This window comes from Aulonocara sp. 'chitande type north' Nkhata Bay, linkage group LG16, assembly GCF_057382095.1.
Source record: "Aulonocara sp. 'chitande type north' Nkhata Bay isolate Kocher_YH1m ecotype deep benthic linkage group LG16, A_spYH_male_GT1.1, whole genome shotgun sequence".
Classification (NCBI taxonomy): Eukaryota; Metazoa; Chordata; class Actinopteri; order Cichliformes; family Cichlidae; genus Aulonocara; species Aulonocara sp. 'chitande type north' Nkhata Bay.
This window is the reverse complement of record NC_141359.1, coordinates 23,705,068-23,718,315: the sequence shown is the minus strand read 5'-3', so window position 1 is coordinate 23,718,315 and position 13,248 is coordinate 23,705,068. Positions and strand designations below refer to the sequence as shown.

General features: G+C 40.9%; 1 protein-coding gene across 4 annotated transcripts in view; it reads left to right on the top strand.

The window, feature by feature from the left end:
- The window catches only part of osbpl6 (oxysterol binding protein-like 6), a 45,529-nt gene extending 33,073 nt beyond the window's left edge, over nt 1–12,456 (top strand). For all 4 annotated transcript variants that reach the window (XM_086267829.1, XM_086267830.1, XM_086267827.1 and 1 more), the window contains 12 exons: nt 721–828; nt 1,233–1,364; nt 2,165–2,252; nt 3,623–3,876; nt 4,126–4,263; nt 5,740–5,803; nt 6,008–6,086; nt 6,605–6,749; nt 6,995–7,139; nt 7,243–7,369; nt 7,545–7,667; nt 9,672–12,456. In XM_086267829.1, coding sequence (XP_086123955.1) covers nt 721–828; nt 1,233–1,364; nt 2,165–2,252; nt 3,623–3,876; nt 4,126–4,263; nt 5,740–5,803; nt 6,008–6,086; nt 6,605–6,749; nt 6,995–7,139; nt 7,243–7,369; nt 7,545–7,667; nt 9,672–9,783 — 1,515 coding nt within the window. In that variant the 3' untranslated portion in view covers nt 9,784–12,456. The remainder of the gene's footprint in view (nt 1–720; nt 829–1,232; nt 1,365–2,164; nt 2,253–3,622; nt 3,877–4,125; nt 4,264–5,739; nt 5,804–6,007; nt 6,087–6,604; nt 6,750–6,994; nt 7,140–7,242; nt 7,370–7,544; nt 7,668–9,671) is intronic.
- Nucleotides 12,457–13,248: the final 792 nt, after the last annotated feature.

The window sequence follows — 13,248 nt, the reverse complement described above, 5'->3', positions numbered from 1 at the left end:
AGACAGATACATCAAACTTGTAAGAAGATGGACTGGAGCAGCAGGAGACCACTTCTCTCAGCTAAAAACAGGAAACCGAGGCTTCATTTCACAGGTGGCTCATCAAAATCGGACAACAGAGTGCACTCAAATGGCCTCCGCAGTGACCTGATGTCAGTCCAATATAGCACCTTTGGGATGTAGTGAAAACGGGTGATTCTCATCATGGATGTACAAGCTCTTGATATGGACTACAATCTCTGAGGCATACTTTTAGTACGTGGTTTTATGAAGAATTAAGGCACTTCTAAAGGCCCACTGGTTTCAAATCTAGCACTAGCAAAGTGTGTCTAAAAAAGTGTCAAGTGATTGTAGAGCTGAATATTGCTGCAAAGTTGTTAAGCACAGAACATTCACCTGAGATACTGGGATGCAAATCCCAGTCAAAACCTATCATTGACATATTTTCGCCCCTTTGAAGCATGCATATGCTCTTGGTCACAGTAAATGCTTTTTATAGATATTCTAACTTTAAAGAAAACTTTTTAAAATCTTGTGACTTTTTAAAATCTGTGGCAAAACAAGAAAATAATCAGTCAAATTGTTCTTTTTTTTTTACAGAAAAAGCAGGATGCAAATAATTGTTTTCTTTATGAAGGACTGAGCCAATTCTTTTTATCTTTTTTTACTTCAAAGTTTCGTGTGAGATTTGAATGTCAGAAAGCATTTTTTATTCTTCAGGCCCTGTCGCAAAATGCAGAACTTCGAACTCGACTCAACCGCATCCACTCTGAGTCTGTCCTGACTGAGCAAGTTGTGAGTGTGAACATCATCTCCACACCTGATGAGGTAGCTCACTGTCTATCACTGACAAATCTCATTGCTTACCCTGATATTGATAAAGCTACAGCTTCGGAGGCTCGCCAGGTAGTCGATGTATTTGCTTCCTGCATTTGTCAGTTGGCTTATTGATTCTCGCTCCTATAGACTGATGGCCTTTCCAGTACAGCCTGGCAGGTGAGCTTCAGAAATCATTATTCTATGCAGGACCTGACATCAAGGTTAATGGAAAAACTGACTAATTAGAAACGGATGGGAGGTTGCCTTTTGGCAAGGAGACACATGCTGCAATATGAGCACTGTGTTGTCTTCTGGTTCTGTTTGTCTTCGTTCAGGTCAGTTTTGGTTCTTCAACCTGTCATCATAGCAAGAAATAGTGAACGCCTCCTGCATTTGCTTGTGTTTGCCTGCAGGCCGGGGAACAGATGGGGATCCCTCTGACTCAGCAGGCCTCTAATGAGAGCCGACTCTCCATGTCAGAATCTGTCTCTGAGTTTTTTGATGCCCAGGAAGTGCTTCTGTCAGCCAGCTCGTCAGAGAACGAGGTACAGCGGGGCGGATGAAGAAGCGGAGTGGATGTGGTGATGGATGTGGATTTAGTAAGGTTAAACTATACTGCTGCTGTAAAGTCAGTGAAAAACATCAGCGTGATGCCTGTGTGTGTGTGGAGACAGATTTAGTCAGTAATTAATGCAAAAGTCACGAAGAGCAGAGATGGAGTGTAAAAGAAACGTAAACACAGGAGGGCTCCTTCGCATCTGCCCGAGGCCTAATCCCCGAGTCATGCCTAAGAATCAAAATGATCCTCTTCCACTTTATGCTTTGTTAAAAAGCATCAAGTGGAGGAGGATGTTCGGTCCATCACTCAAATCAACCATTTCTGCCTCCTTCCCTTTTTAACGGCTGTGAACATTCTGCTCCAAATATACTGCGTATGGCCCCTGAAGACCCATCAAGCATTGTAGCTCCCCAGGCATGCATTGAGCCATGCTGAAGGATTACTGAGCGTGGAAATTCATCATCCCCCCTGGCCTGTAGCTCTAACGGCAAGCCTTTTCGCTCTTTTTTTTGTCACATAAACTGGAAAAGCAGCTTTCACCCAAAGTGGCTACAACATGGCCCTTTCAAATGTGACCTTATTTTGTTTGCTATATATAAAGTATGAATACTGCAGTGTCTTGACTCATGATTACTGCAGTGGGACAGATAGCCGGCATGCTGCTGCAGTTTGTTAGCCAATGGCAAACTGCAGTGCACGCGTGTGTGTGAGTGTGAGGCTGTTCTGATCTGTTCGTGTTGTACTACTGCACTGCCTCACTTCCCTGTGTACCTGTTCCCCTCACAGGGTTCAGACGATGAGTCATATGTCAGTGATGTGAGCGATAACATTTCCGAGGACAACGCCAGCGTGACTGATAACGTCTCCAGACAAAGTAGGTCCAATTCTGCGCCGTCACGAGCAACCGTTGTTTGTACCAGAACAAAAGGACATGAGAAATTAATAAAGGAGGGGGAGATCCCACTCAGTCCGTCAGCCGTGCTGCTTCTACAATAACGTCACATTCCCACGCAAAGACACACACTTTGCAAATTCATTTATCAGTGCTGCAAAAGCAGTTGACTTTGCTATGTTGCCAAGGGCAACAGAAAGGGGGAAAAAAACTACTCAGGCTCCCGCTAGTCTGAAAGTTTTGGAAATGAGCTAGAATTGGTGTTATTTTCTCATGGTGAGTAGTTATCTTCCAGTAAAGCGTCCACTGTCACCAGCACTTCAGGATTAGCAAAGGTAGATGTCACAGTCGGTGGAGATTTATTTATAATCTACGTTATCTAGGTCACAGAGGAGCGTGACATCATCTGCAGGGTTACAAATTGAGTGTAAGAGCTTATGACACTACCTGAACACACTGTATCAGCATCTATATATGTAAATCTAGGAAGGAATCCAATGATGTGACCACTATTCTTTTAAACTTCTTTAAAATCAACAAACATACATACAGAGATTTCTTTATTCATTACAGGGAAAAAATATTGCTTAAAAGCTAAATTAAAGATGACCTATTGTGCTAATTTATGACCCCATATTTTTAATGTTGGACACGACTACTTTGCATGATTCACAGCGAAGAGTAAACCTTGTTTACCTTACGCTGGGTCAAGTTCACAAGTATCTATATCAAACCGTTTTAGTCAACTTTCTTCTGATTGGCTGCTCCTCATAAATCGGTGGTTTTTAGCAGGCAGGTGGGTGCGTTTGTGTTCTCGCAGCCAGAGCTATGTGCCTGAGACGATCGCGTCTTTGACATTGCCCGGATCCAAAAGAGGAAAAAGCAGCTTGAAACCAAATGTTTATAAGAATCTTAACCCTGAGCTTTTGGCTCACAAGGATTACTTGTACATTCACTGACATCATTGTTTCAGACTTTGTGTAATATGACCGTCTATCACTGTAACAGCACAACTACTGGTGAAGTACAAGAGTCGTTTCAGTGTATTTGATGTTGCAGCTAAACCTGAACTAATACCATGTCCTCACTACTTAAATTACAAAGTCGGCATATATTAAACAAACTAAGAAAAAATAAGAAAAGTTTTTTCCTAGAATATTAAAAAAAAAAACATCCTGCTGCATTTTACACAAAGACTTGCAACACGACCAAAAAATGCTTTTTTTTTAATTCTTTGTTATAATTATACTTAATTAGGCGTTTCTAGGACTATCATAGCCTGTTGCAGATAATTACACCAGATGGATGTTGTAATAATGATTCCTTTTTTTCATTATTTATCTTTTTTTCAGTGGCCAACGGAGACTTTGCTGGCAGCGCCTTTCGTAATGGGCGGCGCAGCTGCTTGTCGGCACCCTGTCCTGACACCAGCAACATCAACCTCTGGAACATCTTGCGAAACAACATCGGCAAAGACCTGTCCAAAGTGTCCATGCCTGTGGAGCTCAACGAGCCCCTCAACACCCTGCAGCGCATGTGTGAAGAGCTGGAGTACAGCGAGCTGCTGGATAAGGCTGCTGAGACCGAGGATCCTTTTGAGCGCATGGTAAAGAAGTCGCCGGAGCTTATGAAATGAACTGTTAATCAGTTTCCAGTGTGGTGATTCATTAATTCATTAATGTGTGATGTCACACTGCAAGCCACAAGCTAACATATATGCCTGTGATGTGCTGCCTCCTGTCCTTTGGATAACATTTGAATGACAGATTCTGTTGTTTAGTTTATTCGTGACAAAGCCTGTTATGAGGAGCCTGTAAATCCACTCTGTGTTTATGCTCTTATGACTCTCGTTCAGGTTCTCGTCGCTGCTTTTGCTGTCTCAGGCTACTCATCCACTTACTACAGAGCAGGTAGCAAGCCATTCAACCCGCTACTCGGAGAGACTTACGAATGTATTCGGGAAGACAAGGGCTTCTGTTTTTTCTCTGAGCAGGTAAGCACCTGCTCACACAGTTCAAAATGAGTCAATTTTAAGCAATAAGAAGGAATTTATAGAGTAGCTCATTTTTTTCCTGAGGAGGTCTCATTATGTTGGAGAGGTCTAAAAAGCTCGGTGGAGCTTTCCTTGGAGTGCTTCGGTTTAACCGCAAGGTCTGTGCCTTTGTTTTTGTGTGTGGCCGCCTCAAAGAACTCGGTTTTATCTAATTTGCAAGAAAGCCCAGTGCTTCACTGTGCTCTTATCTGGAAGAAGACGAAACATAGTAGGAGATATTAAAAAAAAGAAATCAGGTTGAGTTTCTATAAATGCTGTCACATGTTTGCTCCAGAGGTTAGATTAGCTGAAAACTGAAGCAGTGTTGCAAAGTGCTTCTAAGAAACACAGAGTAAAAGAAATGGAAGGAAATTATTTTAAAGAATGTTTATATATATGAATTAAAATAAGACTCAAGTGCAACATCAAAATAACATCAAAATGGCTTGTGACAAATATGAGGCAAGCGCTGCTCTCCGAACGGCGACTGTCTTTTGTCTTTAAGCGTGCGATGGGAACAGTAAACAGTTTCTGCCCAAGGATCTGAGGCTGTGCACTGGTTTGCATACAGGAACAACAGTTTCAGTATATATTCTGGGGCCAGGACACGAAGGGCCTTAACAGTAATAAGTAAAATCTTAATATCAGTTCTAAAAGAAATGGGCATCCAGTGTAGTCATTAAGACTGGTGTAATATAACCAGTTTTCTTGCTTCTTATGAGAAGGCTTCTTATTGATACCGATTACAATCCATTACAATAATCAAACTGAAATTAAGCATAAATCATAATTCTGTTGTTGGCTGAACTACTTTAATAACGACGGAAAATCAGTGGGTTACACTTCAGTTCAATGTATTTCAACACTGGGACAGCTGGGAGGTTATCCCAGCTGTCAGAGGTGTGAGACTGAGCAGGTTGCCCGTCCAACACAGGACTAACACAACACTGTAGCATTTCTGCGTGTGCATGCATGGGTTCTGTCCAGATAGTCTGGCCTCTTTCGCACAGTCCAAACACATGTGTGTGTGGGCTCTCAAACATTACACTGGAAGATCTTTCCTCAAAGTCTCAGAGTTAAATCTGTAAATACAAGGGTTCATCACCAACCTGACACAGAAAGATATAAGCTGTTGGGCTTCCTGCAAGATCAGGGAGTTTCATGCTTGGTCTTTTGATTTCCCTGGGGAAAATATTCCCAGACACCAGGCGTAAGTAATTCCAGTGTCTAGCAGGAGAGTGCAAGTTCAGCATTCAGAATAAATTTACAGTGAAAAAAAAAATCACAATTTCTGTGAACCAAAACTGTCAAACGAATATTATAGACAAAATTAAAATCGTCACAATAAATGTGTAATTAAGAGTAGTGGCTGTATATGATGTGCTATCTAAACGACAGCTGCCAGACTCTTTTACTATATTTGATCTTTTCTCGAAGGTGAGCCACCACCCTCCCGTCTCCGCCTGCCACTGTGAGTCTAAGAACTTCACCTTCTGGCAAGGTATGTTACCTGTCTAATTAGTTAGGGATTTTCCTCACAGGAGATATGGCTTAGTGTAGACCAGCCAGCAGGACTCAATTAGCCTTTTTAATAACCAGCGGAAATTGTACAGAGTAAACATAAATGTTATTTGGTATGATTTTAGACAAAATGTTAAAAAAAAAAATTATTTTAATGGGATATTTTTGTTGTTTTTCTTTCCAGATGTGAGATGGAAAAACAAGTTCTGGGGAAAATCAATGGAAATTTTACCAATCGGGAGTGTAAATCTCATGATACCCAGGTAACCTTCACCCAGCTGGTGTGCATGGTAATTGAACATGAAGGCGCAGAGTTTGGTTGGTTTTAATGCTTCATGTCACTGGGATTATGTTAATCGCCAGGTTTCTGCTTTTAATTGCCTTCATGGAAATATCGAGATTTTAATGATGACTGAGAAATGCAGGCTTGTGTTAAATCAACAGAAATTAACAACAAAAACTTTATTAGTTCTGTCAAAGCTGTTAAAAACACCTAAGAGCCCCAGAAAAATCCAGCATCCTCAGAGTTAATCATTTAAGCTCCCCTTGCTCTAAAGCCAGATTTGTTTTGATTGGCTTGATTGGATTTATCACAAGAATCTACTGTATGGATCAACCCACAAATAATAACCTCTTTGGGGTATGATTAAAGTGACAACCTCACAGAAGTCGAAAAGCACTGAGGTTACACAGAAAATGAACATAGCTGTATCACCTACTTTAATAATCTAGCCTTTTTACACCTGCAGTACCTGAAGCTGTTTTTATTGTGGCTTTCTAGGTTTGGTGATCAATACGAATGGAATAAAGTTACCACCTGTGTACACAACATCCTCAGTGGACGGCGGTGGATTGAACACTACGGGGAGATTACCATCAGAAACATAAAGAGCAGTGCTTGCCTCTGCAAACTTACCTTTGTCAAGGTGAAAAATAATTGAGATGATTTGGGTAGCTTCTTGCTTCTTTGTTGTCTTCTCCTCAACCAGTTGTATGGCAATGGCTGCCTCTTCCTGAATGAGAAGTCTCTTCCTGTTAAAAGGGAGTTCTTCCTCCTCACAATTTTCCAGATGTTTATAATGAACCGTTTGGGGTTTCCCTCTAATGCTCTAGGCTGGTTTAGTTTTATATATAACTTGAAAAAGCTAACAGTGAAGTTTATGTTTTTTAGGGAAACTACTGGAGTTCAAATGTGAATGAAGTTCAAGGATTTGTGATGGATCAGGAAGGAAAAGTGATCCACAGGCTTTTTGGAAAATGGCACGAGGGTGTTTATTGTGGTGTCCCACCTTCTGCTAAATGCATCTGGAGGCCAGGTAAGAATCAGTTCTCGCTTCACTCTCACAGCGGGACTTCACTCAGGACTAGCTGTACAAAGCTTTAAAGCTAAAAGGGGACTTTGTTGGCTTTCCTCCCCAGGCTCCATGCCCACAGACTATGAGCTTTACTACGGCTTCACCAGGTTTGCCATTGAACTAAATGAGCTTTGTCCTGAGTTAAAAGATGCCTTGCCGCGGACGGATGCCAGATTCAGACCTGATCAAAGGTACAACATCACATCTGCACCTGGCACTACGAGCTGCTAACGCTGCATATTTTTGCAGCAACTGAGTAAAAAAAGTGTGACTGATTTCTTCCGGTCTGGCTGCAATTTCATTGAAGTCAGTCTGCTGGTAGTAGTTTTTCTCCTCATGTTTACAAATTCTCATCCTTTCATTTAGGTATCTGGAAGAAGGTAACTTGGAAATGGCGTCATCAGAGAAGCAGCGTATTGAGGACATGCAGAGGGTCAGGAGGAAGTGGAACGATGAGAACAACATCAAACACGAGCCACGCTTCTTTAAGTAAGGATGCACAAAGCAGCAGCCAGATGTGCATTATTCACCTTGTAGAATGCGTCGCTTTGTTTTTTTATTTCGTTTCATGTTCGGTTTTGTCTTTCATTGGCTTTGATTGGCTCCATTCAGACAGCCTACTACACACATCTCAGTGTTGAAATGAGGAAAATATCTGGACTGATTAAGTACATTAGAATGAAAAAGATCTCATATTTTGGAAGAATACGGGTAAAAAGAGAAGAAGCTGCTATGAAGCTGATTTGATTGGGGAGCTCTTGCTCACTAGCAAGACCTTGTCTTATTCTCCTGAGGTAGCTGATCAAAACATTAAGCCAGACACATCACCTTATTAGGCAGTAATTGCTGACATCAGAAGTGGAGAGAAGCCGTGTTACACAAGATGAGAAAGAACCGGAGTGTAGATAACCACGTAGTTATGGGCAGTCTACAAGTACTAGTCTTTGTCTGTGTTGTGTTGTAATCACATGGCATTGTGTTGCCATGCGATTACATGTGAGAACATTTTGTAACCAAGTGCAATAGAACAATCAAATGTTGTACAGAAGCATTCATTTGCTCCTCTATTGCAATAATTTGATCAATATTTGTAAGAGAGGATGTGACTGCGGCTGTGTCAGCATTTTTCCCATTTTTAGGATGTTTAGCAGCTCAACGTTTGCATGGAAAACTCAACATTAACATTATTCACATTCTTTGCAAATAATCAAATGAAGCACAATTTGGTGTCTGTAGGGAGATTTATAGATGAACATGAAAATCTGGGTTAAAATGCATTGTTTTAAAAAATTATGTATGTTTATTATTATGTATTGTCATTCTTATTTTAACTGGCATTGTGTTATAAAATGGGTTGTACAACTACAAAAATGTGAACACGACAACACTTCAATTCAAATTAGTCTATAAATCTCCCGGTGAACAGATACACTTCCTCAGAGATTTTCGTCCATATTGATATGATAGTTCCAATTTCACTGCATCCCAAAGGTGCTTTGTTGGAATGAGGTCTGGTGGCTGTGGAGCCCATTTACAGTGAACTCACTGTTGAGTTCAGAAAACCAGTTTGAGATGATTTGAGCTTTGTGACATGGTGTGTTATCCTGCTGCAAGCAACCATCAAAAGATGGGTACACTGTGGTCATAAAGGGATGGACATGATAAGCAACAATACTCAGGTAGGTTGTAGTTTTTACATGATGTTCAGCTCGTTCTAAGGGGACCCAAAGTTTATCGGGAAAATATCCCCCACAATATTACACCACCAGCCTGAACTACTGATGCAAGGCAGGATAGATCCATGCTTTCATGTGGTTTATGGCAGATTTTGACCCTGCTATCTGAATGTCACAGCAGAAATCGAGACAAATTACATTTTCAGTGTTCTGATTGTACAGATGTATACTTTTGGTGAGCTCTTAGCTGACAGCTGTGGTACCTTCTGTGGTCTTCTTAACATGAACAATACAAAAACATGGATCCATCTTCCCTTGTATCAGCATTTCAGGCTGGTGGTGGTGTAATGGTGTGTTTGACCCTTTGATACCAACTCAGTATTGTTTAAAGACTACCTGATATTGTTGCTTAGCATGTGTATAACTTTATATCCACAGTGTACTCATCTTCTGACTGGTTTTTCTGAACTTGACAATGAGTTCACTGACCTCAAATAGCCACAGTCACCACATCTCAATCCAGAAGAGCACCTTTAGGATGTGGTGGAAATTGTTAGGTGGAGATTGTCAACATGGATGTTGCAACTGTGCAATGCTGTCGTGTCAATATGAACCAAAATCTTGAGGAATGTTTTCAGCACCGTGTTGAATCTGTGCTATGAAGACTTCAGACATTTCTGAACTCAAAGGAGGATCCAACCCAGTATTAGAGGGTGGTGTATCTAATAAAGTGTCTGCTGAGTGTATGTAGGGAATAGTGTATTTCTCCCCATTGCCTTTAGGTTTACAACTTCCACTTTTGTCTTTGTCCTTCCAGGAAAGTGGTTGATGCCAATCACAGGGAGAGATGGGTCTCCAACAACATGTACTGGGAGCTCCGCAAAAACCCCGGCTTCATTAACATGGAATCTACAGTGACTCTATGGTAGCACATGGATCTGTGTTTCCATCATCACAGACGAGGAGGCTGTTACCTACGCACAATAAGGTGTTAAGAGAAACGCGACGATGATGAAACATCTTTGTGCATGGATACGAATGACTGCTGAGCTGAGGGAAGGCCCGACGCCCAGCGACCCTGTGGAGGGTCACCCATCCATGGAAACATACCCTAGGATCACCTTCATTGTGCTTGTCGAAGCTGGGTCTCACCGCGCCTATGTAGATGTTTCCTCAGCTCTGTTGACTTCCCAGTATGTCCTTGCCTTAAAAAGACACCTGTACAAGTCACACGATTAGGCGCCTTTAAGTTGAAGCCATTTAATTTCCAACAGCAGTTTGGGTAGACTAGTCTATGAAGTAGACATTTTGATTACCTACAGATTACCTATGATAACATTGCATGTGTAGAGAGCAGCTTTCACTGGTACAAAGCCGTATTTACTATATCATCAGTTATTGTAGGAAAAAAAATAGGTATTTTTATAAAAAATATCTCGGACTCAGAATTTAGTGAAAGAGAATTATGTGAATTGGCAGATTTTATTTATTTTTGCCTTTTAATACTGTCGACTCTGTCGGATGGCAGCACTCTCTCCCGGGAAACAACTCATTTGAAATTAATGTCGACCGCTGTGGAGGAAGTACGGGGCTCTACAAACGCCGTTTTAATGAGTAACTGAGCTGAACATGTGCTGGGAGGTGAGGTGTGATTTAAACGCGAGGCGTTTCGGCCCTGTGGACTGTCAACACTGATCTGTCGTGACACAGTGCAAACGGAAGGACGATCTTCACCTCAGCAGCCCCAGTGTCTAATAATAACCATTCTTACACAAAACCAACTCGTGTGAATCACACAGTTACATAAATGCATACATAACTCTCTCCACTCTGTTCCCGAATGTGAGAGTTTCATTCAAATAATGGGCGCGTACACGTCCGAGTCACGAGTATAAGAAAAGATTTGTACAGGTTGCAGCGTTCTCTCAGATCCTTGGGATTTTTGTAGTACTTCATTTATTAACGAAACGTGAATAGCAGAGTCACATATTTCCATAAAACAGCCGCAGCTTGAAGATGTAATTATTTTGAATTAATAAATGAGTAATTTTCCATCAGAGTCTTGTTACAGTTTACAAAAAACCCAAAGAGATTTTTTTTAAATCATCTTTATTCTGATTAACAACCAAAAAGAATCATTTACAAAGATATAGAGCAAAAAAAGTACTAACTGTATTCATTTATAAATCTGTTACCAGCAGATATTTGGTATTTTTCTTGATATATTACTCAAACCATCTATAATTTATCTTATCATTAATTGATTAAGGAATGATTTAATCTCGCCGTGACTCAATCACCAAACCGCATGCAGTCGTAGTTCATTATGAAACACCAGAGACACCTACAGGTCGTCCTGTAAAAATGAAAGAAGCCAGATTTTCAGATGGATACTGTAAAAACATTAAAACGTCTCAATGTGTCTGATTCCCCAGAGAATTTACTGCTATGCTGTGGGCTTCTTCAAAGCACCAGGTTGAAGTTTAGCTTTAAAATCTTGCCTAGTCTCCTCTTTTTTTGTTTTACAGCTAAAGAAAAAAATAAAAGGGGGCACCTTTAAAATCAACCCGAACACACGCGAATAGTTCTTAAAGCTGAATCTCTTTGTTCACAGCTGCAGGGCGAGGAGGGGAAAGGTGAATATAAATATGTAGAGCGAAAACTGTTTAAGGCAAATCCATCATGTGTGCACTGATCACACCGTAGATTAACAAACCAAAAAGTTAGAACTGCTTTGCATCCATGTAGTTTAAAAGATAAAAAACAACAAGATACGCGTGGATATAGTTTTATTTTTCCCTGATCACGAACTTAATGCTACAACTCAGCAGCGTCGGTTTCACTTGCTGTGCCTTAATGCATTTATCAATGCCTCACAAACACACAACAGATGAGAATACCCGAGCCAAGAAGAAGGTATGCCATTCACAAGTCAAACGCCGCACATTCTCCATAGTCCGCCTGCCTACAGATGATTAAGTACACTGAGCATTTAGCCGAGGACGGAATACATTAAGGGAAATTTCTTTGACATTAGAGGAGTAGAAAAGTTTTAACTGTATAACGCTTGCAGTGTCTAAAAGTGTTCTGCACTGCTCTGCTACCCCAACATGTAACTGATTCATTTTTGGTGATCACAATAAATGCAGCACATTTAGGGGGGGGAGGAAAAAAAAGTGGGGGCACTACTGCAGCAGCTGATTTCTTTTCCCTCCTACATCAGTAGCTGTGGAGGTAGGGCCAGTGCTTTGTGTAGTGTTTGGTATCACAGAGTCAGAATGTAGTGGAGAAAAAAAAGAGAGAAAATCCTCCAGCTTTCTTCATCCATTTTCTACCTGCATGTCTAGAGCTTGCCAATGAATGTTGCAGATGCCTTATAAAAAAAGGTTTATGGTTTCTGAATTGGACACTTTTTTTTTGTCGACTGACATGTATCATGAAGCACTATGTCAGCTCAGTTTGGATCAAATCTATTTCCTGATGGGTACCTTCTAAAGTGCAATTTTAACAAAGTACATATCTTTCCATGAACACTGTACACTGCTGCTACATAGTGCTTGTTCTAATAAAACTGCAAAACTCAAGGGATGAAGTTCTGTGGTTTGTGTTTTTTAAAAAGGTAAGTGTTCTTGTACTCTGATATTTATGTTTCATTTTCATAAGCTGTCCAATGGTCCGATTCTGGCTCCCGGGCCTTATGTTTGACACCCCTGGTTTTCTTTAATAACAGAAATTGGAGCTCCCACAGCACACCTTGGTAAGCATAGAAACACATATGACGCAGTAGTGATATCCACTATTTTTTAAGGCTAGTACCTATGTTTTAAGTTGCTGGGGAAAAAAACACAAACACACAAGCAACAGAGAACCCAATGACAAGGACTTCTTTGCTAGGTGCTCCTGTTAATCTGCAGAGCAACACAAATATCAAATCATCCAATCACACAGCGGTGACTTAGTACATTTAGACATATAGACATGATCAAGTTGACCTGCTGAGGTTCAACCAGAGCAACAGAATGGTGAGGAAGGGTGATTTAAGTGACTTTGAATATGTATGACAGGCTGGTCTGGCAACTTCAGAAAGTGCTGATCTATTGGGATTTACCCAAACGACAGAGAATGGTTTGAAAGGTGAAAATGTCCAGTGACTGCCTTGTTGCCAGACGAGAGAGTGACCGGATTACTTCAAGCTGACAGGAAAGCAACAGTAACTTAAATAACAACAGCCAATGTATGCAGGGGAGCATCTCTGAACACACAACACATCAAAGGCTGCATCAGCAGAAGACCACACCTTGTAGGACTCCTGACAGGATCTTCACATCAATTCACATGTGTTACCAGAGTTCAATGATGGAAGATTAAAAAAACTGCCACTTGGTCTGATGAGT